Source organism: Cydia amplana, chromosome 27, assembly GCF_948474715.1.
Source record: "Cydia amplana chromosome 27, ilCydAmpl1.1, whole genome shotgun sequence".
Lineage (NCBI taxonomy): Eukaryota > Metazoa > Arthropoda > Insecta > Lepidoptera > Tortricidae > Cydia > Cydia amplana.
In genome coordinates, this window is record NC_086095.1 from 6,895,797 (window position 1) to 6,923,436 (window position 27,640).

The following is a 27,640-nucleotide window of genomic DNA, read 5'->3' on the forward strand; positions in this document are numbered from 1 at the left end:
GCACGCCTGATTCGATCGGACAATTTCATCAGATTGGCGAAAAATTGTCTCGTCTGGACTCCACTTTAGATGGCACTATTGAGAGATCTTTTCAAGAATAGGGGGTATTACTGCAATGCTCTGCCGCCAGAGTGCAGTACTAGCGCCTATCGTAAACCGTAAAGTAACTTATACATACTGTGCCTTAAAAATGTCTCTTTAAAAAGTGTACACTGTACACTGTTTATTATTGCCTAATTGGCTACTTTCCTACTAGTCAAATCAGCTTCTTTTTTAGAACTGTCAAAAAGATTTTCTAATATGTAATTTATATGAAAACGTGTGTAGTGACGTCACGATCAACTCACCTACTTTTTATATTTCAATCTAATTTATTAAATAGATATATATAGTATTTAAAAATAACTGCTGTCTATGTTTTCCTAATAATTATCTGGTGCTTTATTTCGTGCACGGTGTGAAATAATTTGTTTTAAGTAGGCGAAAGTACCCAATTCTGCTTTTTACATTGTAATATGATTGTGTTAGACCTATATTGTCTTAAATAAACATATTTATTAATTTATTATTTTTAAACTGATGCATCAAGGCGGTTTGTTTACGGGAAACGCGAAAATCGAAATTTGGTTATCAAATAAAAATACAAATGGTTTATTCGCATTGGTTAATGGTTTGGTTTATCTGACTCATCGATCTAATATGCAACAGTGACAGAGAGGTTAGATAACGAAATTTCGTTTTCCTTGTTTCGTGGTCTGGTAATAATAGATTTAAAAACGATATTGTAAGCGTCCTGAATACATTTATTTTCTTTCTTTCTGGTAGACCCTCCGATGTATAATTTATCAAACCAAACCAAACCTGTTCCATCTGCAGTATTTTGGTGTCCTTGGGCCTGTAGTGGAGGTAGCTGTCCTGATACAGCTGGTCTCCGCTCAGCAGCACAGCATCCAATGTCGAGGAGCACCATCGGCAGACATCTTGGACGCGGGACATCGCCACCGCCATCACGGCGCACGCCAGGGCCTGAAATATTTTAGGTTAGAAAATATTGTCTAACCCCGCTAACTAAAACTTTTCGCCACACCAACTGGTAAAGCCTCTCTAGATTGTTTAAAAACCGATATCAAAGTTGCATTTTCTTCACATGTGAGGCAAAGTAATCAAATGCAAATTTCGAGTTGTTTTCTTATGTTTGCTGGTAGAAATGACTTTTAAATGATGATTTTGAATGATAGATATTTAATAACATTCATTTGGTTTTGATTTGGTTTGCTTTTGTTTGATATCTTACAGTAAATATTTTCTTCAGGTGTGGTGAAATATTTTGTGTTTCACTCGGGGGCAAATTTTGTTTAACTTTCGTGCTTTGAAACCCTCGCAACGCTCAAGATTCCATTTTTCTCGTTACGCTCGTGGTTCAATTTTGGAATCTTTCGCTTACTCGGGTAAACATATAAGCACGAGCGGTAAAACAACAAGTTGGCCCCTTTGTGAAACAAATATTTATTACAGGCCTGATTTAGTTATGTTTTATTTACCTTCTGTGTAAGTGGCCCTAAAGGCCTGTGCACACAGGCTGCGCGTGCGTGACGTGCACGTGCGCGTGCAGCGTTGTAGTATACAGATCCTTCTGAGAGACGGCACACCGCTTGCGTGACGTGTGCGTGTGCGGCTCCAACATTTTAGCGCACACGCACGCGCACGTCACGCACACGCAAGCCGGTGTGCACAGGCCTTAAATGTGGTTGTTTTTTTTATTTTTTAAAGTTGCGTGTGAAGTTATTATATATAGGGTTGCCAGATGGTCGGGATTCGGCGGGATTCTCCCGATTTTTAGCACGTGTTCCCGATTCCCGACAAAGTGAAAATTGTCCCGAAAAACAGCATCATGTTATAAAACAATAATTTCAAGTTCTAAACTGTTGTCGAGCGAACCAGCAACCCGCGTCGAGCCCGTCAGCGCGCGCGCCGGGCGCGCGTGGCGAGATTGGGCAGAGCAGCTGACGTAGTGCCAATAATGTAAAATATCGTTGTTTTTAATACAATTAATTTAATTTGAATGGTTCATTTTCCCGACTTAAGGCCCAAAATCCCGAAATTTTGATTTCCCGATAATAGCGCCTTTCGATCTGGCAACCCTAATTATATATCAAGGGATTATTTATTAGTTACCTATTGATGAGTGACCAACGTAGGTAGGTACCTGGTTGCCGCGGGACCCGTGTGGGAACTTGCGGCACGAGATGGAGTGCCGCGCGCTCAGGAACTGGGACCCGTCCGCGAGCACCAGCCAGCCGTTTGCGTTGCGACGACCTGTCACGTCACATTGAATACATTAGCATAGAGAAATTAGTATAGTAAGCAGAGTCCTCACTCCATACATCAGTTTTGGTACTAAAACGATTATTCTCGTAGTCGACAATGTCGACATCTAACATCGAGTCGCCCTCTCGTCACATAAAACATCTTTATTAATTTATAAATTGTCTATTACTATATTTTTGTAATGTTTTAATATGTAGCTTTATGTGTTATCTGTTGCAATGTCGACATCTAACATCGAGTCGCCCTCTCGTCACATAAAACATCTTTATTAATTTATAAATTGTCTATTACTATATTTTTGTAATGTTTTAATATGTAGCTTTATGTGTTATCTGTCGCATCACTGAATGGGCCCTACGGAAGACACAGCGCTGGCTTTAAAGCCAGCGTTATGCTGAGTTGGGTCCATTTCGTGATGCACATTTAATGATTTCTTCTTTTCTTGCTGTTGTTGTCTGTTTGTTTTGTCATCGTCACGAATAAATATATATTTTATTTACCTTTATCGTTACACTAGCTTTTGCCCGTGACTTCGTCTGCGTGCACCTAGTAATTTGGGTAGCTTATTTTTTATCCAATCTGCTTTTTATCGATTCCCCATACAAATTTCCACCCCCTAAAAGGATGACTTCTGGCATAAAAACTACCCTTTTTCCTTCCCCGAGACTCAAACCAAACCATCTCTATAACAAATTTCAACAATTTCGGTTCAGCGGTTTAAGCGTGAAGAGGTAACAGACAGACAGACACACTTTCGCATTTATAATATTAGTATGGATAAGATGTGTGTGGCCTCAACTCTGTTGCCAACACTTTGAGACGGTGATGGCTGACTTTTCCTACTTGACCTTATCATCCGTCGTCCAATGGTAAATGGACTCACCTTTCAACTTGGACTGTTCCTTGTCCTGAGCATCCGTGGCCCTCTGAGCATCCTTACAGGTGATGCCACCTGGCGGATGCTTTCTGTCCGCCTCGGACGCTCGCCGTTTCAGACCGTCGACGCCAACCTGAGTAAATATTGGCATAGAGAAAAAATACATAGAGTGCTCACTCCATACATCAGTTTTAGTACCAAAAAGACTATTAGCATCTAGCATCGAGTAGCGGAACTATCAGTACTGCTACTTGACAATAGATGTAGCACCGACCGGAAAGTCTTATGCTGTTGAGATAAGACTTTCCGGTCGGTGCTACATCTATTGTCAGGTAGCAGTACTGATAGTTCCGTTACTCGATGCTAGATGTAGACACTGAAATTAATAGTCTGAACTGATGTATGAAGTGAGCACTCTATGTATTTTTTTCTCTATGATATTGGTGAATTAAGTGGAGTCCAGACGAGACAATTTTTTGCCAATCTGAAATTGAGTACTTTCCTCTACTTAAAATAAATTATTTCACACCGTGCACGAAATAAAGCACCAGATAATTATTAGAAAAACATAGATAGCAGTTATTTTTAAATACTATTTCTATTTTATAAATTGGATTGAAAAATAAAAAGTAGGCGAGTTGACCGTGACGTCACTACACACGTTTTCATATAAATTCCATATTAGTAAATCGTTTTGACAGTTCTAAAAAAGATGATTTGACTAGTAGGAAAGTAGCCAATTGTCCGATCGAATCAGGCCGTGCGTACGCAAACGCCAATTTGATTCCCCGATCAAATCAGCAGGTGCGGACACAAAAATGCAAATTTTCGAAGTTAGTATCTATGGAATGCAAATTGGTGATTAAATTGTGTACGTGTGGACGCTAGATGAGATTGGGGCCAACTATTTTCCTGATCAAATCGGTCGATTTGCCCAGCTGGACTCTACTTTAGGGCTCAATTAGACGGTACCTTGCTAGTCGCGGGTACAAGTTTAACATCAGGCGTAGACTTGACTAATGGCGGTTCCTTTAGTAACTTCTTGATGGGTGCCACATGCACGGAGATGTTGTAGAGGTGGTAGTTCTTCCTTAGGCGTTGTTTCGGAGGAATGTTTTGGAGGTAACTGTCAATTTTTTACAGACAAAAAGTTTATAAAAGTGAAATCATGTCTATAGATCATCGTTTCTAGAATAAACAAATGGTGAGAAGTTGAAATTGAAAACTAATAAACATACCCCGGCCGGCGAGAGCAAAAATGCGTCTGCTCCTAGTGCTTAATTAAATATTGACTATTCTATCGACATATGGATGTCGATAGAATAGTCGACTTTTAATTAAGCACAATTTTTTTTTTTTTAAACTGAGCCATTAGTATTTGTTATTTATTTCAACTTGATACCTCCACGCGTTTCTAAGAATAACCCTAAAACAATTTTAAACTGAATAAATACAAACACTTGGTTTTAATTTTGTTTACAACAATAATTAATACTTCTGCATATCATAACGGTGGTCCAGTACATCGTGTTGTTTTTATCGACATCGACCAAAGTGTGTGTCCTCGCACTATTAAGCTGTCAACGCATTTTTGCTCTCACCGGCCGGGGTATGATAATAAACAATCATATATAGAAGAGTCATAAAGTACCCTATAAATTTTGAATCCCTATCCCTATATGTATGCTTAGATCTTTAAAACTATACGCAACGGATTTTGATGTGGATTTAGTAGATAGAGTGATTCAAGAGGAAGGTTTATGTATTTGTTAACCCGTGCGAAGCCGGGGCGGGTCGCTAGTAAATAATAAAAATTGTTGTCAATATTTGCCAATATTTAGTTAAAAACATGATAGTCACTTACGCATGAGCCAAGAGTTTTGGAGACGTGAACGTGAGAACGCAGGCAGTCCCAATATCCTAAAAACAATAGTATTTGTTTCACTCGGGGGCAAAGTTGTTGTTTAACCGCTCGTGCTAATATTGATACCCGAGCAAGCGAAAGATTCTAAAATTTTCGATATTGATTCGATAATTGGAATCTTGAGCGTTGCGAGGGTTTCAAAGTACGAGGGTTAAACAAAATTTGCCCCCGAGTGAAACACAAAAATTTTCACCACACCAACCCGAAGCAAATATTAAATGTAAAATATCAAACAAAACCAAACCAAATCAATTCCAATGAATGTTATTAAATATTAATCATCCAAAATCATCATTTAAAAGTCAATTCTACCAACAAACATAAGAAAACAACTCAAAATTTGCATTTGATTACTTTGCCTCACATGTGAATAAAATGCAACTTTGCTATCGGTTTTTGAAGTGCAAAGAAAGCCTTTCCGAGCTGGTGTGGTGAAAAATATTATTAACGGAGGATTGGATAAGTGAATGAATTCATTAGGATAATTGAACTGAAGAACGAATGAATGAAGTATTGAACGAATAGATGAATGAAATAATGAAAGAACTGAAGATCTGAACATTATTGACAAACCATATTGGAACCGTATTTAGCTACTGTTAAGGTTGATATTGCTTTGCTACAAACAAACAGGACGAGCGAGAGGATAGAGTCGAACAGAGTGCGTCCTTTTCTAACAACATGGCCAGGGTAACCTATACACTTTTATATGTTATAGTAGTTTGTAATAATTCATGTGAAAAAAAGGGACAAACTCCATTTAAGTCAATCTTCATCTCTTACTCGAACCGTTTTTTCGCATAAAAGTCAAAGTCAAAGTCAAAATATACTTTTTCTACTCCAGCACTTAAATGTGTCAATTAAATGACTGACAGTGATATCTAAAGCAATGTCATTTGAATGATTTGTCTATAGGCTCATAAGATGACTGCTAGCAGTCATCTTATGAGTATAATACAACTGCTTTATTTTTTTTAAAGATACAAGTTCCGATCATCTTGATTGAAAGAGGTATGTTTTCATTTACAATAATAACTCTTTTTTTTTTTTAATAATAACTCAATTTTTTTTAAATAATAACTCTTTTTTTTTTTTTTTTTTTTTCTTTTTTTTTTTTTTGCTGCAGCTGTCATAGAAAAAGTAATGTATGCAACAGCTCATAATTGGTTCTTAAAATTCTCGGGTCTTTTTTTACAAAACTCGACTACGTCTCGTTTTGTAACTTCGACCCTTGAATTTTAAGAACCCTTATTATATCACTGTTGCATAAACTACTATTATTTATGTGGGGCCTAGCAACAAGCAGTTATGAATCGTAACATAGGTATTACTGAATCGCGATCAGAAAGGGATTAGAAATAACAGATTTCCATACACTTACGTCAAAATCAATATGGATTGACAGCTATCTCAATCCCTTTCTAATCGCGATTCAGTAATATATTTATATATTATCTTAAGATGAATGAACTGAATATTGAACGAATGAATGAATGAAATAGGAAAGCTCGTAATACCCGTCCGTCCATCCTCAGCCCGTTGGCCCCAGCAGCGTGGGGCTCCAGAAGATAGTAGGGCGGCGCAGGGCCCCGCGCTGACCATATCGCGGCCGCGTACGGCGCGCACCATACAATCCCGTGCGTGTTGTTGCGAGAGAAGAAGTGGTCTATCGCCGTCCTGGAACACGGGAGGCAGAGTTAAGAGTCCATCGACGTGCACACTAGCGCCACTGCTAAATAGTCGTGATAATTTCAATTTAACGAAATATATTTTAAAAAAACCGGCCAAGTGCGAGTCGGACTCGCGCACGGAGGGTTCCGCACCATCAACAAAAAATAGAGCAAAAGAAGCAAAAAAACGGTCACCCATCCAAGTACTGACCCCGCCCGACGTTGCTTAACTTCGGTCAAAAATCACGTTTGTTGTATGGGAGCCCCACTTAAATCTTTATTTTATTCTGTTTTTAGTATTTGTTGTTATAGCGGCAACAGAAATACATCATCTGTGAAAATTTCAACTGTCTAGCTATCACAGTTCGTGAGATACAGCCTGGTGACAGACGGACGGACGGACGGACCGACGGACAGCGGAGTCTTAGTAATAGGGTCACGTTTTTACCCTTTGGGTACGGAACCCTAAAAAGGGAGCCGTACTGTATCTTGTATTAAGTACCTTTTGAATACATCTAACTAGTTTCCATGTTGCTAGATTCGTCAATCTATGCGTCCAAAGTTAAAACGGCCGTTTTTGGAGTTTATAGATTGACGAATCCAGCAACATTGTAACTAGTTTGGTGTACTTATTCAAAGGGTACTTTAATACAAGATACAGTACGTAGCGGCCCCCTTTTTTAAATATATTTCGTTATATTGAAATAATCACGATTATTTACCAATTGCGCTAGTGTGCACGTTGATGGGCTCTTAAGACGGTCAAGGCATAGAGAAATATAGAGTGCTCACTCCATACATCAGAGGGGCTACCGCGAAAACCGAAGTTCGCAAATTGCAGGCATTTTTCTCTCACTCTAATTACGCCTTCATTGGAGTAAAAGAGAAAGATCCCCGCAATTTAAGAAAAACGGTTTGTGATATTTTAATTTGATTTTTTTGTTTATTTCTTCATTGACATTACTGATTCAAACATGTTATATTTTAAGACTATTTTTATTTTTGTGTTGCAAATATTATTGCTATAATATTTTATTTTTTCTGTATAAGATTGACGATCTTTTTCACAAAAAGATTTCTGCTGTTTGTGGAAAAATAACACGTAAAATTGTAAATAAAATTTTTAATGCAAATATTTGTGCTGACGCGAAAATCAAACGTGTCAACAAGTAAGAGATAAATTAAAAAAAAAAAAAAAAACAAATAAAAAAAATATTATCGATCTATGATAGATCGATAATATTTTTTTTTATTTGTTTTTTTTTTTAATTTAGATAATTTAGATAGTCTATCATTGCAACATAAACTACCTCAACGTGTGGGCACCCTCGGGCTTGACCTTCTCGATCCGTCCGGCGGAGACCTCCTGCAGATCGAACCGCACGTAGTTGGACCCCAGGACGAAACGCTTCATCACCTGTCACAAACACAACTCGATTTTATTGATCGAGAAACTAAGTAGGTATAACACTTTAAACTCTCGCGTTTTGTACACATATTTAATTACACAAACGGGTCTGGGTCGGCTCAATAAACATTAAACTTTAACGGGTTTCTTTGTTTACCCCGAACATTTTTATAAACTAATTTCGGGTAGTTCAGTGTTGTTTTATTTATGTCTCCGTAGTAATTTGCTGGGACGTCAGTCTTTCCGTGACCACAGCTGGTGCAACTCAGCTGAAACGTCGGTAAAAACAATGAAACTATGTCGCGGTAAATAGGGGTTTATGTAATTAAACTTTAGAGGGTTTGTGTAATTAAACTACACTGTACTGCTGTACACGAATCAAAACTTGCCAAGGGCAAGACAATGCAAGGGCAAGACTTCTCGGTGAAACATGGCGAGTCGACACGTTCTTAATTAAATATATTTAATATGTCTGTGCCTCACCATAGAGAAATATAGTAGACAAGAGTGCTCACTCCATACATCAGTTCAGACTATTAATTTAAGTGTCTACAACTCTACATCTAGCATCGAGTAGCGGAACTATCAGTACTGCTACTTGACAATAGATGTAGCACCGACCGGAAAGTCTTATCTCAACAGCATAAGACTTTCCGGCCGGTGCTACATCTATTGTCAAGTAGCAGTACTGATAGTTCCGCTACTCGATGCTAGATGCTAATAGTCTTTTTGGTACTAAAACTGATGTATGGAGTGAGCACTATGTATTTTCTTCTCTATGGCCTCACGGAAGTTTTGTTATTAAAGTAATCGAAGGTGTTCTGGAGGCTAGAGGGGCGCGCATTTTAGAAATGGTATATGAAGAAAGAAAGAAGAAAGAAAATAAATTTATTCAGGACGCTTACAATATCGCTTAAATCTATTATTACACTTTATTATACTACGCATAAACGTCACTGAAAAGGTCTCCCCTCAGCTTGGTGTCAAGTTACCTCTAGGTATCTTGACGCTGGTCTTCCGTGGAGACCTGTCCAAGAGATCGCGTCAGTACGTAAACTTAACTAACATTATAAACTAAATCGAGATCAGAATAGGAATAACAATATATATATTTTTCAGTTCGACCTATTATATAAAATGTAATTAATATATATAATATCACTTATTTACTTAATACATATGTGTAAGACTAGTTTGAGTTTAGAGTTTACCCCGTGGCTGCATGGACTGAAAAAGAATTAAAACTCTACCTGCAACGGCATGAGAATATCGTCCCCGGGCCGGAACTCGTACCCGAGGTTGTTGATGGACGCCGTGAACAGTTTGCAGCCTTCCGACATCACCTACATCATAACGATAAATCGTGTAAAGTGTCATTCAATAGAACTTGCTAACAAACCGCCATACTAAAATTGACACTGAATGTCAATTTAGGTACTTACCAGTAACTTTTGTTTACATAGTTAGCAAGTTCTATTGAATGACATTTTATAAGTAGGTAATTATTAAGTGTAAGGCCTGAGTGGACGCTCGAGTTGTGCGTGCAGCGGGGCGGGGCGTGCGGCGTGCATGTTAAACAAATGCAAGCGTATAGGAGCGGCCTTAGTGCACGCTGCTCACGTCACGCGTGAGCCCACAGCCACGCTACACGCGTCGCCGAGCGAGCGTCCACTCAGCCCTTACTATAAGACTAAAGCCCTTGCTACACGGTCGCCGACAAGCCTTCTAACCGTCTGACCTTGGTCTGTCCTTGGTCAGTTTTGGTCTAATTTTGTTGGAAACAACTGTCTACACGGTCCGTCCAGACCAAGGCCACGCGGTCTGAGGGGCTTGTCGGCGACCGTGTAGCAAGGGCTTATAACAAACACTACATGAATTCATACGAATTTCCGCGGTTCCGCCAATACCGAGTGAAAAACCACAATATCAGTTACTGCATAACCCTTAGCTTCAAATAGTTGCGCCCTCTTGTCTCGAGTCCGACCACATTCCATCAGGAAGTGATGCACATTCTCGATAGAGTCGCAAAGTCGCAGTTGGGCGACTCTGCTTTCCTCATGATGAGCAAACATATTTTCACACCACCTATTCGGAAAAGAGCTTTTTCTTCCCTGCTAGGAGGGATCAAAGTGGCACTTTTCCTCCCTGCTAGGAGGGATTAAAGTAACACTTTTCTGTTCTAGCACACTATTTTTACATTTTTTTGCACATTATTTTTTTAGCTTAAATAATCTGTTTAAGCATCAGATCAGATCAAATTGTGTCAACACTAAGATTTTTTTTATTTTCCTCATAATTGATGTGAAAAGCAGTATGTGTCACACACAAAATTATTTCGTCTACGTTCGGGATTCTATTGTAGAATCCATCGCTTCATTCACGATTCAATGTAGACCCTTGACGGAAATATATCATTTTGATCCATTGTAACACAAACTACTATTAATGGACTGTGAACGGACCGAAGCCCGTGAGCACGTACAATTTTAGCCCGGTTTAAGTTTAATTTGTGACGTTATCTATGAAAAGGGACCTTATTGTCGATGGCGCCATTATTAACGACGCTCCGATATAAATACAATGCCGCGCGACGCTGCGCGGCGTAAGCGCCATCGACAATAAGGTCCCTTTCCATAGATAATGCCCCATTTAACGTTCTAACCTGGTCCACGGTATTCCTTGTCCAGAGATGCGGCTGACGCACGTGCGACAAGCAAGCGCCGACGATCGCACTTGCGGCAGACTGCAGTATTGCATCGCGGCAGAACCTGACACAAAAGGAAATTAACCTTTTAACCGCCGTAGACTGATAAGTACCCCGAAATCGCGAAAAAATTTTTCGCTGACATTTTGACTGGTCCATTTTCTATGGGAGGGGGATTATTTTTTCGCGTTATAGTATTGGTCCTATAGTAAAAGTTGCTCAGTATAATCCCAAAACCTCCCTGTAAACGGGAACTCAGTTATTTTGCTGATTAACCTTTTAACCGCCAGCAATTTTTGATCGAGCGTGCTCGTGTCGCCACCGACAGTAATTGTACCACGCAGAGTAAGGTTGGCATAGTTACGGGAGTTATAAATGTGCTGTAAAAACCAAATCAGATCTTTGTCTTATTTATCAGACTGTGGCGAAATGGGCTGGATATGTAATGTCTTATATATCAGACTCTGGCGGTTAAAGGGTTAATAGAAACTGTCCTTCCCCGAGCCTCAAACTATCCCTATACCAAATTTCTTCCAAATCAGTTCAGCATTGTAAGCGTTACCTCACGGGCAGACAGGCTTACTTTAATTACCGTCAACCGGGGTGAATAGGGACAAAACTTAAATGCCCAAACCCGTTGCTTGAGGGCGGCAAATGACCATTCGTTGTGGAGATCCTAGGGGGAAGCCTTTGTCCAGCGGTGGACATCTTTCGGCTGAGATGATGATGATGATGCCCCCCCCCCCTGTCCGACTATAAAGCTGAATCCGCCCTTGGTTTGCGGTGAACTTATAAGGCAATAAGGTTACTAATACTAACTTGTTAGAGTCTGGCGGACGCGACCCTCGTAGAATGGTGCGGCCTCTTGACATTTCCACGTATGCCGTTAGCACCTGTCGATACCAATAATTATGTTAGAAATCTAAATCAGTTTTTAAACATAAATATAACACATAAAACAAATCATTAATAGGTGAAACCAAAGCGCATCGTCTCCGCTGAATTATATTATTGAATATATGTATTACCTTAGTTTTTGGTTATTTTTGTCGATTTTTCTTTTTAGGTAGGTGCAACAGATATTTTGGTTTTCGGCCGAATAGTAGGCAACATTTGGCCGAATACCGAATATTCGGCAAATCGGCCGAATAGTTGCCGAATATCTCTACAAAATACTCTTGGCTAACGGCGATGACAATGTCCTCATCTACTCAAAGGTTAACTGGAAGAGATCCCTCAAAGGCATAAGTTTGCCTTTGTACTTCTTAATATTTGTTTGTTATTTTTAATAATGTCTTTCTGTACAATAAAGAGTTTACTACTACTACTAAAGTAGTAAGTAAGAGTCTTGCCTATAGTTCGTTTTTTTTAGCATTAGAAAGAACTTGCAAGAAGGTAAGCGATCTTGACATGTCTTTTAATAGAAAAACGCTTTTTAAAAATCAGTAACTATTACTTATAAAAGCAGAAGAATATAAATGATCGTATTAGATTCATAATTGTTACATATTTGCCGTAACTTATTTTTAAAATGTGTTTTTCAATTAAAAGACACATCAAGATTGTTTACCTTATTTCTAATGCTAAAAAAAACGAAGTATAGTAAATTCATCATTCAGAGATAATTTCAATATGGCGGTTTGTTTACATAGTTAGCAAGTTCTATTGACGGAGACTTTACAATGTCCACTCACCTTGCACTCATACCCCTCATCGGGCACGGCGCTCGGCGCCACCGCCTTGCCCGGCATCTTCGAGTACTCCCACACGACCGAGATTGGAGTTATCGAGAACCTGAAACAACAACACCACGTTGGCTTTCTGTCCCACTTACGTATGAATTTACAAGTGCGACAGAGAGACAACACGTCGACCGTGGTTTGCGGTAGCCCCTCAGATGTAGTGCATAATCATTTTCCATCGTATTCTCATGGAAACGTACGAACGTGTCTTGCTATGTCAGTCGTTCTCACGGACATTCGACATCCGTCGTACTGAACACAATCAGTCCAGCCCCTCCAATAGGCGATGACTTCCCAGTGGGCCCGACGCAGTGAGGGTCGAAGAGAGAGGAGCTCTCCTACAGAGCTATGAGCGCCTGGTACTTTTGCCAGCCGCTTTATCGTGTTTTTGTACATAGAGTGTGGAGCGATAAGATGATTTCACAGCCGGTCCGATGCTGTGAGGATCGGACAAAAGAAAGCTCCTGCTGAGCTATGAGTTCCTGGTACTTTTATCAGCCCGGCAGATAATTTAATGGTGTTATCTATGAATTATTGTCACAAAAATCTTACATGGTGTATAATTTGGTAAAGATTTAACCGATTTAACATACTTGTCTGCGAAAAATTAAAAATAAAAAGTATTTGAAAGAGCACTAACTTGTTACTCCATGGCCGAGAAAGTGCCTCCACATTCTCTCTGTATGCTGAGCTATGAGCTCCTGGTACTTTTACCAGCCAGGCAGAGAATTTAATGGTGTTTTCTATGGATTATTCCCAAAAATCTTACGTGGTATATTAGGATAATTTAGAGACCATATATGCAACGGATTTAACTTAATTTATCCCCGAAAAATTCAAGTATTTGAAAGAGCATTAACTTGTTATTCCCTGGCCGAGTAAGTGCCTCCACATTCTCTCTGTAAGTATCAGCCAGGGGCCGATTGCATAACAAACTACAACTAATATTACAAGCGGAACTCCTTTTCTAATTTCACTTAATAAATAAGGAGTTCCGCTTGTAATATTTGTTGTAGTTTGTTATGCAATCGGCCCCAGGTCATCCGTCGTACTGAACACAATGAGTCCAGCCCCTCCAATGGGAGACGACTTGCCAGTGGGCCCGACGCAGTGAGGGTCGAAGAGAGAGGAGCTCTGCTACAGAGCTATGAAGGCCTGGTACTTTTGCCAGGCGCTTTATCGTGTTTTTGTACATAGAGTGTGGAGCGATAAGATGATTTCCCAGCCGGTCCGATGCTGTGAGGGTCGGAAAGAAGAAAGCTCCTGCTGAGCTATGAGCTCCTGGTACTTTTATTAGCCCGGCAGATAATTTAATGGTGTTATATATGAATTATTATCACAAAAATGTTACATGGTGTATAATTTGGTAAGTATTTAACCGATTTAACATACTTGTCTGCGAAAAATTAAAAATAAAAAGTATTTGAAAGAACACTAACTTGTTATTCCATGGCCGAGTAAGTGGCTCCACATTCTCTCTGTATGCTGAGCTATGAGCTCCTGGTACTATTACCAGCCAGGCAGAGAATTTAATGGTGTTTTCTATGGATTATTCCCAAAAATCTTACGTGGTATATTAGGATAATTTAGAGATCATATATGCAACGGATTTAACTTAATTTATCCCCGAAAAATTCAAGTATTTGAAAGAGCATTAACTTGTTATTCCCTGGCCGAGTAAGTGCCTCCACATTCTCTCTGTAAGTATCTGCCAGGTCATCCGTCGTACTGAACACAATGAGTCCAGCGCCTCCAATAGGCGATGACTTCCCAGTGGGCCCGACGCAGTGAGGGTCGAAGAGAGAGGAGCTCTCCTACAGAGCTATGAGCGCCTGGTACTTTAGCCAGCCGCTTTATCGTGTTTTTGTACATGGAGTTTGGAGCGATGATTTCCCAATCGGACAGAAGAAAGCTCCTGCTGAGCTATGAGCTCCTGGTACTTTTAACAGCCGGGCAGATAATTAAATGGTGTTATCTATGAATTATCAGCCAGGTCATCCGTCCTACTGAACACAATGAGTCCAGCCCCTCCAATAGGAGACGACTTCCCAGTGGTCCCGACGCAGTGATGGTCAAAGAAAAGGAACTTCCTGCTGAGCTATGAGCTCCTGGTACTTTTATCAGCCGGGCAGAGAATTTAATGGTGTATCTACGAAGTATTGTCCCAAAAATCATTCGTGGTGTATAATTATGTGAACATTTAAGCGAATTAACCTAATTTATCTGCGAAAAACTAAAAATGGAAAGACCACTAACTTGTTATTCCCTGACCGAGTAAGTGCCTCCACATTCTCTCTGTAAGTATCTGCCAGGTCATCCGTCGTACTGAACACGATGAGCCCAGCGCCTCCAATAGGCGATGACTTCCCAGTGGGCCCGACGCAGTGAGGGTCGAACATGCAGAAAGAGCCAGCCTCGCCCTGCCAGATCGCCACGCAGTAGTCCTTGGCGCAGAGCACACCGTACTTGTTCTGGTAATGTCATGATATTATTAGTGTAAGGCCTGAGTGGACGCTCGGAGCGGAGCGTTCGGCGGGGCGTGCAGTGTGGAGTGATTTGAGCAGCGTGCACTAAGGCCGCTCCTATACGTTTGCATTTGTTTAACATGCACGCCGCACGCCCCGCCCCGCTGCACGCCCAACTCGAGCGTCCACTCAGGCCTTAAGCCCTTGCTACACGGTCGCCGACAAGCCTTTAGACCGCGTGGCCTTGGTCCGTCCCGGACCGTGTAGACAGTTGTTTCCAACAAAATTAGACCAAAACTGACCAAGGTCAGACCAAGGTCAGACGGTTAGAAGGCTTGTCGGCGACCGTGTAGCAAGGGCTTTACACTTAGTAGCATCAACTAACGGATGGCGCACTCTGGATTTAGAAGCGCTGGTGGCCTACCGGTAAGAGCGTGCGTCTTGCAATCCAGAGGTCGCGGGTTCAAACCCCGGCTCATACCAATGAGTTTTTCGGAACTTATGTACGAAATATCATTTGATATTTACCAGTCGCTTTTCGGTGAAGGAAAACATCGTGAGGAGACCGGACTAATCCCAATAAGGCCTAGTTTCCCCTCTGGATTGGAAAGTCAGATGGCAGTCGCTTTCGTAAACTAGTGGCCACGCCAATTCCTGGGATTAGTTGCTAAGCGGACCCCAGGAATGGCGAAAGATGATGATGACTTTCAGTACTCTATATACTTACCGATTCAAAGAATCTGGCGATGGCCCGACGCACATTGAGAAGGGATCCGGAATCGCCTGCCTTCAGATCGCCATACACTATATTATCCTCGCCAACAGTAGTTCTGACCTGAAACCAGAGAAAGTTGTTACACTCTCGTTACAAAACCTAGACTAACGTTAAAGCTAGTTTCGATTAAATTCGCTGTTTCCGCTACCCAAAGGTTGTCTGGAAGAGATCGCTCTTTAGCTATAAGACCGCCTGTTGTCTGCCCCTACATTTAATCAATTGTTCTTTTTTTGTATCTTTTTACTGAGGTGTGCCAATAAAAAGTATTATCCCTCTCTCTCTTTTCATATTTAAGAGCTGTGCTCTTGTCGTTAGAGCAATCTCCAACTCGTCCGGTCTTCTGCCAACTCCTTAACCTTCTGGTATAACACGACCTGAACCTTTTCTTTTATTTGGTTCAAATAATTTTTCCTCAGTCTTGCTCTTCTTCTCTTTCCCTCTATTTCTATCTATCTAATAGAGTATTATATCTATCTACATATCTAGTAATCCTATAGTCCCGCACACTCTGTCAGTCACCCGTGCTGGCTTGTTTGCACTTCCCAGCGACATCATATACAATCTATCGCCATGTTTCACCACAACGTATGCAATCAAAGCATTAATTCCCCATAAAATATATAATCTACGTTTAACTATAGTTTATAAAGCACTTGTTACGTTAAAGCTAGTCATCCTATAGTCCCGCACGCACTCTTTAGCGGTCACCCGGGGCGGATTACTCGCACTGGGAAGCGACATCGTATACAGCCTGTCTCCATATTTGACCACAACGTTTGCAATCAAAGCATTAATTCCCGATAAAATACATTATTTATACGTTTAACTATAGTTTATAAAGGACTTACGACGACCGACCGGTCTGGCCTAGTGGGTAGTGACCCTGCCTGTGAAGCCGCGGTCCTGGGTTCGAATCCCAGTAAGGGCATTTATTTGTGTGATGAGCACAGATATTTGTTCCTGAGTCATGGTTGTTTTCTATGTATTTAAGTATTTGTATATTATATATATCGTTGTCTGAGTACTCACAACACAAGCTTTCTTGAGCTTACCGTGGGGCTTAGTCAATTTGTGTAATAATGTCCTATAATATTTATTTATTTATTTTATTTTATTTATTTATTTACTTACGTTAAAGGAAGTCATCCTATAGTCCCGCGGCAGACTACTCGCACTTCCAAGAGACATTATATACAATCTATCGCCATATTTGACCACAACGTATGCAATCAAAGCATTAATTCCCCATAAAATACATAATCTACGTTTAACTACAGTTTATAAAGAATTTACGTTAAAGCTAGTCATCCTATAGTCCCGCGGCAGATTACTAGCACTTCCAAGAGACATTATATACAACCTATCGCCATATTTGACCACAACGTATGCAATCAAAGCATTAATTCCCCATAAAATACATAATCTACGTTTAACTATAGTTTATAAAGAATTTACGTTAAAGCTAGTCATCCTATAGTCCCGCACATACTGCAGCGGTCACCCGCTGTGGCTTCCTCGCACTTCCCAGAGTCATAAATCATAATATACAATCTGTCGCCATATTTGACCACAACGTATGCAATCAAAGCATTAATTCCCCATAAAATACATAATCTACGTTTAACTATAGTTTATAAAGCACTTGTTACGTTAAAGCTAGTCATCCTATAGTCCCGCACGCACTCTGTAGCGGTCACCCGCGGCGGATTACTCGCACTGAGTGGGAAGCGACATCGTATACAGCCTGTCTCCATATTTGACCACAACGTTTGCAATCAAAGCATTAATTCCCGATAAAATACATTATTTATACGTTTAACTATAGTTTATAAAGGACTTACGTTAAAGGAAGTCATCCTATAGTCCCGCGGCAGATTACTCGCACTTCCAAGAGACATTATATACAATCTATCGCCATATTTGACCACAACGTTTGCAATCAAAGCATTAATTCCCCATAAAATACATTATCTACGTTTAACTATAGCTTATAAAGCACTTACGTTAAAGCTAGTCATCCTATAGTCCCGCACGCACTCTGTAGCTGTCACCCGCGGCGGATTACTCGCACTGGGAAGCGACATCGTATACAGCCTGTCACCATATTTGACCACCGCGTCTATGAGGGCCGGCTTCCAGTAGATATACGGCTCGATGTTGGCAACCGCGATGGCTACCACTGACATGGCGGCGTCCTAAAAAAGATAAGATAAGATAATCATTTATTGCATGATTATAGGTGTTACAGAAAGGCGGATTACATGCCGGGGCAACGCGAGGAAGATGACTCTATACCACAGAATAAGTAATAGTATTATCATACAGAACGGCCACGCACCGCCCCGCCCCGACTCGCATTACCTCGCCCCGCGACATGAATCTGACGGACTTCTGGCGTGCTCTCAGTAAAGCGACTTACCCACACATACACAATGACGCGTGTACAGACGTGCCGCGCACACATATAAACGCATATCATTTTTGATGTATGGCGTGTTCGCCCTGTGTCTATACGCATAGGGTTGCCAACTATTTTTTGGTGGAATATAGTATTTTCCAGAATAAGGCAAAAAATATAGTAATATCAAAAAAATATAGTACTTTTAGATAAAATACTAAACATAAGTTGAAATAGTATTTTATGCAACCGTTGTTTAAGAGAGGTCAAAAAAAGGCGAGTGGCGTGAGTAACAATTTGAGGCGAAGCCGAAAATTGTTAATAAAGACGCCACGAGTATTTTTTGATTCAGTTAAACAACGTTGCATACAATACTTTTTCTACGACCAAGCACTTACTTTGAAATAAATTTGTAAATTTAACAAATATTTTTAATCCATGAAGTAGCAAAAATGGAGGGTACGGGCGGGAAAAGAATGAATGAATGAATGAATGAAAAAAAAAAAACATATCTATGGTTCACTTATTTGTCAGAGATGACATTAAAATAAGGTTGGCAACACTGTATTTCATTCAATATTTTTTAAGTGGTCATTACATGAAGTATCGTAAAATCGCTAAAAAGATACTGCGTGTATGCACAAATTCTTTTTTGGGGAATAGACTAAAGACTTGTCTTGACAACTATAAGGTAGGGTTTTAAAGGTTAGGTCACGACCTTTTAAATGACAAATAAAAGTACGGGAGTAGAATAATACGTTTAATCGGAAATATAGTATTTTAGCGTACTTTAAATTTTTCCAAAATTATATAGTACCTACAGAGAGCCAAAATATAGTACAATACTATATAATATCGTCGTTGAGAATGCCAAATCCGGTATGTGCGTGATTTTAATCAAAGTAATTAATACCTTATTAATTTGTTGCTAGGTAACAATTTGTCAATCAAAAATCGAGCACATAACGGATTTGGCATTCTCAACGACGAATTATAGTACGGTTGGCAACCCTATATACGCACCTGGTTGTCCCTGGCCGGTTCGCTGAAGTAGTTCTCGTGCTGCGCGACGCGCCCGCGCACCGACGCGACCGTGCGCCCCGTCCGCACCATGTACCTTCCAATCGCATCGTCGTTTAGGGGCTCCACTAGGACTTCGGACTCTGCAAATGAAATCTCATATTAAGAGCCAACAGGAGTGGTCATTTCTCCATACAAACGTACTCGACTGTTTCCTCCGTGGGTTTTGAAGCTAGAGCAATGATTTTTTCAACACAGATTAATATTGTCAATATCTGTGTCGGACCGTTTTGCTTTTTTTGATATTTTTGTTTTTTAAGGCGCTAGAGCCCTTCAAAAATGGCCAAAATGGCCTAATTGACTATGCCGCAATGAGAGGCGTGCTATTCAAAACTGACATCAATTAGTCAAAAAATCAAAACGGTCCGACACAGATAATGTCATAATCATTTAGATTTCCAAATTTGGTTACGATTGGTTAAGTTTTGGAGGAGAAAACAGTCGAGTACAAAACCTCGATTTTTGATATTTTTACGCAGGATTTTTCGCCTTGTCCTTATCGCACTAGTTTTAGGAGCCGCTTCCGTTAGCGAGACGGGTATATTTACCTAAAATATTTAAATCTTAGCTCCTGTTGGCTCTTAACATACATATGTTTAGTGGCTGATCTCACATTATATCTCTTATAGATTCAGTAAGATACACGAACTTTGGAAGGGTTCCCACGGACCAGCATCAGAATTTCACCTTCATCCTTGTATTACTGTGGTTCCAAAACTGCTCAGGCCCTTTCTACAGGGGCCTTTCTACAGGTGAGGGGTCAGATTCTTTTGTATTCTATTCAATTATAATTTATATTTCTACCTTCGCCCTTCGTCCTTCCTTCGTTGATGACCTTGACGGTGTACCTAGAGCGTGTATGGGGCTAGGATATAGTTAGAGTGAGACAGACATAGTAAACATCATACCTTCTTCCTCTTCCTCGTCCTCGCCACCTTTGGATGCTGGTCGTTTGTCTTTGACCACCGAGGTCACTTCGTTGATGACCTTGACGATGTAGAGCGTGTATGGGGCCAGGTTATAGTTAGAGTGAGACAGATGTAGTAAACATCATACCTTCTCCCTCTCCCTCGTCCTCGCCACCTTTCGTGGCTGGTCGTTTGTCTTTGACCACCGAGGTCACTCCGTTGATGACCTTGACGGTGTAGAGCGTGTATGGGGCTAGGCTATAGTTAGAGTGAGACAGACATAGTAAACATACCTTCTCCCTCTCCCTCGTCCTCGCCACCTTTCGTGGCTGGTCATTTGTCTTTGAGCACCGAGGTCACTTCGTTGATGACCTTGACGGTGTAGAGCGTGTATGGGGCTAGGCTATAGTTAGAGTGAGACAGATGTAGTAAACATCATACCTTCTTCCTCTCCCTCGCCACCTTTGGAGGCTGATCGATTGTCTTTGACCACCGAGGTCACTTCGTTGATGACCTTGACGGTGTAGAGCGTGTATGGGGCTAGGCTATGTAGAGTGAGACTGATATAATAAACATACCTTCTCCCTCTCCCTCGTCCTCGCCACCTTTCGTGGCTGGTCGTTTGTCTTTGAGCACCGAGGTCACTTTGTTGATGACCTTGACGGTGTAGAGCGTGTATGGGGCTAGGCTATGTAGAGTGAGACAGATATAATAAACATACCTTCTCCCTCTCCCTCGTCCTCGCCACCTTTCGTGGCTGGTCGTTTGTCTTTAACCACCGAGGTCACTTCGTTGATGACCTTGACGGTGTAGAGCGTGTATGGGGCTAAGTTATAGTTAGAGTGAGAGTGAGACAGATGTAGTAAACATCATACCTTCTCCCTCGCCCTCGTCCTCGCCACCTTTGGATGCTGGTTGTTTGTCTTTGACCACCGAGGTCACTTCGTTGATGACCTTGACGGTGTAAAGCGTGTATGGGGCTAGGCTATAGTTAGAGTGAGACAGGCATAGTAAACATACCTTCTCCCTCTCCCTCGTCCTCGCCACCTTTCGAGGCTGGTCGTTTGTCTTTGACCACCGAGGTCAATTCGTTGATGACCTTGACGGTGTACAACTTGTAGGGGCCCAGGCATTGCTTGCGGTCCAGGGGGCCTTGGAGCGCTGAAAGGGAAAAAAAACGTGAAATCCACTTGAATGAATGAATATATGAATGAATGAAAGTATGAATTAATGAATGAATTTTATTTGCGGAACTTGTCGCAATTAATAATGAAAGTCAGACATGCTAACTCTTTACTCCTGACTTTATGTAGAACTTTTGCACATGTCTACTCCTAGACCTATACAGATTTTAAACTAAAGTGTCATTCTATGGAACTTGCTAACTATGTAAACAAACCGCCATATTGAAATTGTCTCTGAATGATGAATTTAAGTACTAGTGACTTTTGTTTACATTCATTCATTAGTTAGCATTCATTTTTCCTGTTCCAGTTTGTTGCCGGTCCCATATTGGGATACCCTCCTCCAATTGAGGGGGGATTTAAATCTTCTCGGGACAGAGGTGTAGTGTTGGAGCCGGTCTACCTAGCTTTATTTGACGTTCTTAATTGTAATTATGCCTACTTGAATAAACTATCTTTTATTTTATCTTATCTTATCTAGTTCCCTGCTCCTAATTGCTCACTTCTCCTTACTTTGTTAATTAACTCAACTAGGTAAAGGTGTTAGTTGTCTGTGTCAATATTTTTGATTTCAATTTGACGCACGACAGCTTAGTTTTATAATAAAGAAGGTGATGATATAATATATGATTTGATGATCCTTCCGGCCGATTTCGGCCATGGCGACCACCTCGACTCCTAGTTAGCTCGGCGCTCGTGCGCCCGAAGATGACTGACGTAGCCTATCTTCGAGGTGATAATTAGTTAGATTAAGATATGTAACTGTAATACCTAATTACTATTAATAAGTGCTTGTTGCTACATACATGAGTGCCTACATGAATAAAGTAAATTTTGAATTGAATTGAATTGAATAGAACCCCCGCGCACATTGAGGGCACGTGAGGACACGGGCCATGTACTTTTTTTTTATATTATAAATGCGCTTACTCATTGCCACAGACTAGCCGAGGCGAAGACGTGGCCTACGATGGAGCGAGCCTGCCCAGAAGGTGCCTGTTCATCCTTAATTTGAAGGTTACGAAAGAAAGCGTTTAGAACAGTGGTTCCTAACCTGGGGGTAATTACCCCCGTGGGGGTAAAACTGGTATTTTACGGGGGTAATAAGCTAACCTAATATAACAATACTTACAACAAACGTACACGTTTTATTTTTTATTACCATTGGGAGGAGGGGTAAAATCAGGTTCCCTAGTTAGTCATAGGGGTGACCGGACTGAAAAGGTTAGGAACCACTGGTTTAGAAATAAGATATGATAAGTACTTACTGAGTTTGTCAATGAACTCGGCAGGGCTGGCGAACACCATGAGCACGGGCGTGGCCTCGCGCGGCACCGGCGTCGGCTCCGGCTCCGGCTGTTGCTCGCCCTCTGACAAACATAACATAAGGTAAGATAAGGTTTAGTAGTGTAAGGTTTCAAAATTGATATCACGTTTAATGTTCACTTTAGTTCCATGCATATGCAATTTATTTAAAATACAAAACACTCATTTATTACTAATAATGTCCAGACGACTTGACAATTTAGAACACATTTAATATCAGCGTTGGCGGAATAGGTTCGAAAATTGGCGGGTCGTTGCCCATTGGCGGGAAACTTGAAAATTAAAAAACTAAAATGGAAAAAAGTTGAGGAATGGAAAAACAATGGGAGATCGGCGGAAGATTGTGGAGAGCGAACGTACAATTGATTGATTTTAATGTTTAATTATTGTAACTGATAATAAATATAATTTTGTTATAATGGAGTTTTACTGACTATATCTTACAGTAGGTAGGTAATATAAGGTCGCTGCTGCTCGCCCTCTGACAAACATAACATAAGATAATGTTTAGTAGGTAATACGAGGGGCGTTCAATATATAATGAGAATGACATGCAAACTCTTTAAATATTAGGAAAGTAAATACTGGCCGGTAAAGCTAATCTACCTAGCTGATTGCCATGAAAAAAAAAACTAACTGTTTTTTGTTTAAAAAAAAAATACGGCGATTTCTTTGCGATGCTGTTGAGTACGTTAGCGAAAATGGAGAAAATTGAACTGCGCGCCGTTATTAAATACTTGTGTTTGAAAAATTTTTCTACGGACCAAGTCAATTTAGATTTACGGGACACTTTAAGGTCTAATGCTCCTCCGTATTCGACAGTTGCACGTTGGTGCGCCGAATTTAGACGTGGAAGAACATCGACCATGGATGATCCCCGCTCCGGACGCCCTACTACAGCAGTAACTGAAGAAATTGTGAAAAAAGTCGAAAACTTAGTTTTGGCGGATCGTCGTGTCACGGTTCGTTTTATTGCTGAAAATGTAAAGATTTCAACGGGGAGCGTGCATAATATTTTACATGAACGCTTGGGTATGAAAAAGGTATCAGCGCGTTGGGTACCCAGAATGCTTACTGACACGCAAAAACAAACTAGAGTCGAGATTTGTCAAGAAGCTTTGGACCTGATACAGCAAGACCGGGAACTTTTTTTGGCGCGATTTATAACAATGGACGAAACATGGCTCCATCATTACGACCCTGAAACGAAACTGCAGTCTATGACATGGAAAAGGCCATCATCTCCAACTCCGAAGAAATTCAAGGTGGGCCCATCTGCCGATAAGGTCATGGGCTCTGTTTTTTGGGATGGTAAAGGGGTCGTAGTGATTGAGTATCTCGAGCATGGAGCCACTATTACGGGCTCTTTATATGCCAAACAAATAGCAACATTGCGCAATGAGATCCGTGAAAAACGGCGAGGTAAACTCTCGAAAATTGTGTTGTTCCATCAGGACAATGCACCGGCACACAAGTCCGCCGTTGCAATGGCTGCAATACGTGATGCTGGGTTCGATATCCTTAAGCATCCTCCGTATTCACCAGACCTCGCCCCTAGTGATTTCTACCTATTTCCGAGATTGAAGAAATACCTAAGAGGCAAGAAATTTGAAGACGACGACGCGGTAGTCGCTGCAGTACAAGATTTTTTAAGTACTCAAGATAAAACCTTGTTTAGAAATGGAATATTAAGTTTAGAAAAAAGATATACTAAGTGTATTATGCTAAAAGGTGACTATGTCGAAAAATAAAATAACATTTAATAAAAGTTGTATATAACATACTCATTCTCACTTTTTATTGAACGCCCCTCGTATCGTTGTCAGGCAGGTGCAGGGCCAAAATGTTAACGGAGTGGTGGCCGCTTTCAGACGAAAGGACTGGCGTCCGTTGGGTTGTTGGGTGGACGATATTCGGAGGGTTGCGGGTCACTTCTGGATGAGATTGGCTCAGGACCGGGATAAGTGGCGTACACGAAGAGAGGCCTATGCTCAGCAGTGGGCGATAAAAGGCTGATATGATGATGATGAGTTAATATAAGGTCGATTGGGTTGTTTCCTATAGGCACCGTGTTCGTTGGAGGGGCCTGCCACCTTGAAATCAGGCCCCGTAGACAACATGCTAATCTATATTAACTCACATTTATAGACTCTAACGCGAAATTTATTCACATACCTTTATTTACCGACGTTTCGACACAAGTTTCACTGGTCATGGTCGCGGCTAACACCAGTATGATCAGTGAAAACTATGTCGAAACGTCGGTAAATAAAGGTAGGTATGTGAATAAATTTCGCGTTAGACCCGTCTATAAATGTGAGTTAATGTGTTCAAAACGCGAAAGTTTTAAGTAACATGCTAATCGCTAACGCTCCGTAGCGAACTAAACGCAACCGTCACTGTCACACTAATATGCGAAGCGATAGAGAGACTCAAAGCGTTTCGCTTTCGATAGCGATTGTCACCTTGGCCAGGCCGCCTGAATCGACAACTTTAATTTGATATTTACATTTCTCGCCGATAAACATACAATTACCTACATACCTATACTTCGTTTTTTTTAGCATTAGAAATAATGTAAACAATCTTGATGTGTCTTTTAATTGAAAAACACATTTTAAAAATAAGTTACGGTAAATATGTAACAATTATGAATCTAATACGATCTTTTATAGTCTTCAGCTTTCATAAGTAATAGTTATTGATTTTTAAAAAGTGTTTTTCAATTAAAAGACACGTCAAAATCGCTTACCTTCTTTCAAGTTCTTTCTAATGCTAAAAAAAACGAACTATAGAATATATTTTAACCTCAATAAAAGATAGCAGTTTTTTTCATTCACTCCTTAGAAATTTAAAAAGAATAATTTACGTGTGGCGCCACTGTTCAGTCAGCAGCAATAGTTGCTAAGCGGGCGAGGCGTTCAAAATGATCCTGACGCGACTTTATTGTTAAAAGAATAAGAGCGCGTCGGTAATTTTGAACACCTCGCCCGCTTAGCAACTTCTGCTGCTGACTGTTCCAAAGTGCCAATCGCCGCAATTTACGTTTATCTCATTTACGTTTATCTCATTTCTTACTAAAATGCAGTCTAGTTCGAACCTTAACTTATCGTAAAGTTGAAATTATATTAGGCTGTATTATGCATAGAAGGTAGGATCCTATAGAAGTGGTATACGCGTGCCTCCGTGAGGGACAAAACATACGCAATGCGACGCTATGATTGGTCGAACTTATTTGTTGCCCACCATAATCCATACTAACTTACGGTGGGGAATTTAAAAAATGTGAGACTGTGACAAGGACAAACAATAATAGCGCTTTCGCTGTTACTCCTACTGAAAGATGCATAAGACTATCCCGTTCGGTCTTTTCCCCCCACCCCTCATGCCTGATCCAGTTAAAATACTAGATTCATGCCCGTATGTGGTCGATACATCTTACTATTACTGGGATAAATGTTTAAGAGCCAACAGGAGCTAAGATTTAAATATTTTAGGTAAATATACCCGTCTCGCTAACGGAAGCGGCTCCTAAAACTAGTGCGATAAGGACAAGGCGAAAAACCCTGCGTAAAAATCTCAAAAATCGAGGTTTCGTACTCGACTGTTTCCTCCTCCAAAACTTAACCAATCGTAACCAAATTTGGAAATCTAAATGATTATGACATTATCTGTGTCGGACCGTTTTGCTTTTTTGACTAATTGATATCAGTTTTGAATAGCACGCCTCTCATTGCGGCATAGTCAATTAGGCCATTTTGGCCATTTTTGAAGGGCTCTAGCGCCTTAAAAAACAAAAATATCAAAAAAAGCAAAACGGTCCGACACAGATATTGACAATATTAATCTGTGTTGAAAAAATCATTACTCTAGCTTCAAAACCCACGGAGGAAACAGTCGAGTACGGTTGTATGGAGAAATGACCACTCCTGTTGGCTCTTAAAAATAGACTCACCACCTCCCGCTTCCTCATCCTCGTCACCCCCGCCGCCTCCTTCACCAACCATCTCATCCTTGATGCGCTGGAGACGGATCTCATCACCTGCACACCATATGACAAAATACATTAAGCGCCACTTGCACCATCCCACTAACCCGGAGTTAAGCGGTTAAACCGTTAACTCCGAGTCATATTGTACTAGTAACCATGGTACCTCCAGGTTTAACCGGTTAACCCCGTGTTAGTGAATGGTGCAAGTGGCCCTAACATATATAGGTAGGTATATCTCAGAACTAGCCTTACGGGCAAAAAGAATGGAGCAAGAATGGGGCCAGTACAGCGGTGTGAAAACGCTGCAACGCGATTGGTTGATGAGTTCGCATCAAGCGCGCGCGGCCGCGCGATTGATCGCAACTAGGGGTCACAAAACCGTGCGTATTTTAGAAAACCGGTTTTTCGGTTTTTGTGCAACAGCAAAACCGGGTTTCCGGTTTTTACGATGATTTCGATATTACATATAATTTGAAAAATAAACAAGTATTTTTAGGATCAATGCTTTATTATTCAGTCTTCCACAACTTTTCTATTTACTCTATCTTTACCAAGACCATCAAATTCCATCAATAAAGTTTTTAAGCTCATGGTCAGCAATTCTGAAACGGAATGCCTAAGCAAAATATTACGTGACAACGGGGTCCTCCTTCAGGAAACACACACCGCTGATAATACCCAACTCGCTAAACGAGGTAAGTAACTTTGTTATAATTACTACGATCAACATTTTTAACTAGAGATCAACGAGCGTTCCTACTAAAATGTTATTTAAACTACGTAGTACAGGAAATTAAGGGATATTTAGTGAAAATAGTAAGCAGTTTTTTATATAATACGTATACGAACTTCGTATAATG

General features: G+C 40.7%; 1 protein-coding gene across 1 annotated transcript in view; it reads right to left on the bottom strand.

Moving 5' to 3' along the window:
* The window catches only part of LOC134660433 (uncharacterized), a 102,992-nt gene that overhangs the window by 9,894 nt on the left and 65,458 nt on the right, over positions 1-27,640 (bottom strand). The window contains exons 28-45 of the mRNA XM_063516176.1: positions 26,745-26,831; positions 22,732-22,833; positions 21,300-21,440; positions 19,315-19,454; positions 17,897-18,088; positions 15,846-15,953; positions 14,910-15,124; positions 12,606-12,705; positions 11,731-11,804; positions 10,870-10,975; positions 9,458-9,550; positions 8,110-8,216; positions 6,647-6,806; positions 5,070-5,125; positions 4,178-4,331; positions 3,212-3,338; positions 2,207-2,316; positions 862-1,026 (exon numbers count right to left, since the gene is read on the bottom strand). Of these exons, the coding sequence (XP_063372246.1) occupies positions 862-1,026; positions 2,207-2,316; positions 3,212-3,338; positions 4,178-4,331; positions 5,070-5,125; positions 6,647-6,806; positions 8,110-8,216; positions 9,458-9,550; positions 10,870-10,975; positions 11,731-11,804; positions 12,606-12,705; positions 14,910-15,124; positions 15,846-15,953; positions 17,897-18,088; positions 19,315-19,454; positions 21,300-21,440; positions 22,732-22,833; positions 26,745-26,831 (2,237 nt within the window). The remainder of the gene's footprint in view (positions 1-861; positions 1,027-2,206; positions 2,317-3,211; positions 3,339-4,177; positions 4,332-5,069; positions 5,126-6,646; positions 6,807-8,109; positions 8,217-9,457; positions 9,551-10,869; positions 10,976-11,730; positions 11,805-12,605; positions 12,706-14,909; positions 15,125-15,845; positions 15,954-17,896; positions 18,089-19,314; positions 19,455-21,299; positions 21,441-22,731; positions 22,834-26,744; positions 26,832-27,640) is intronic.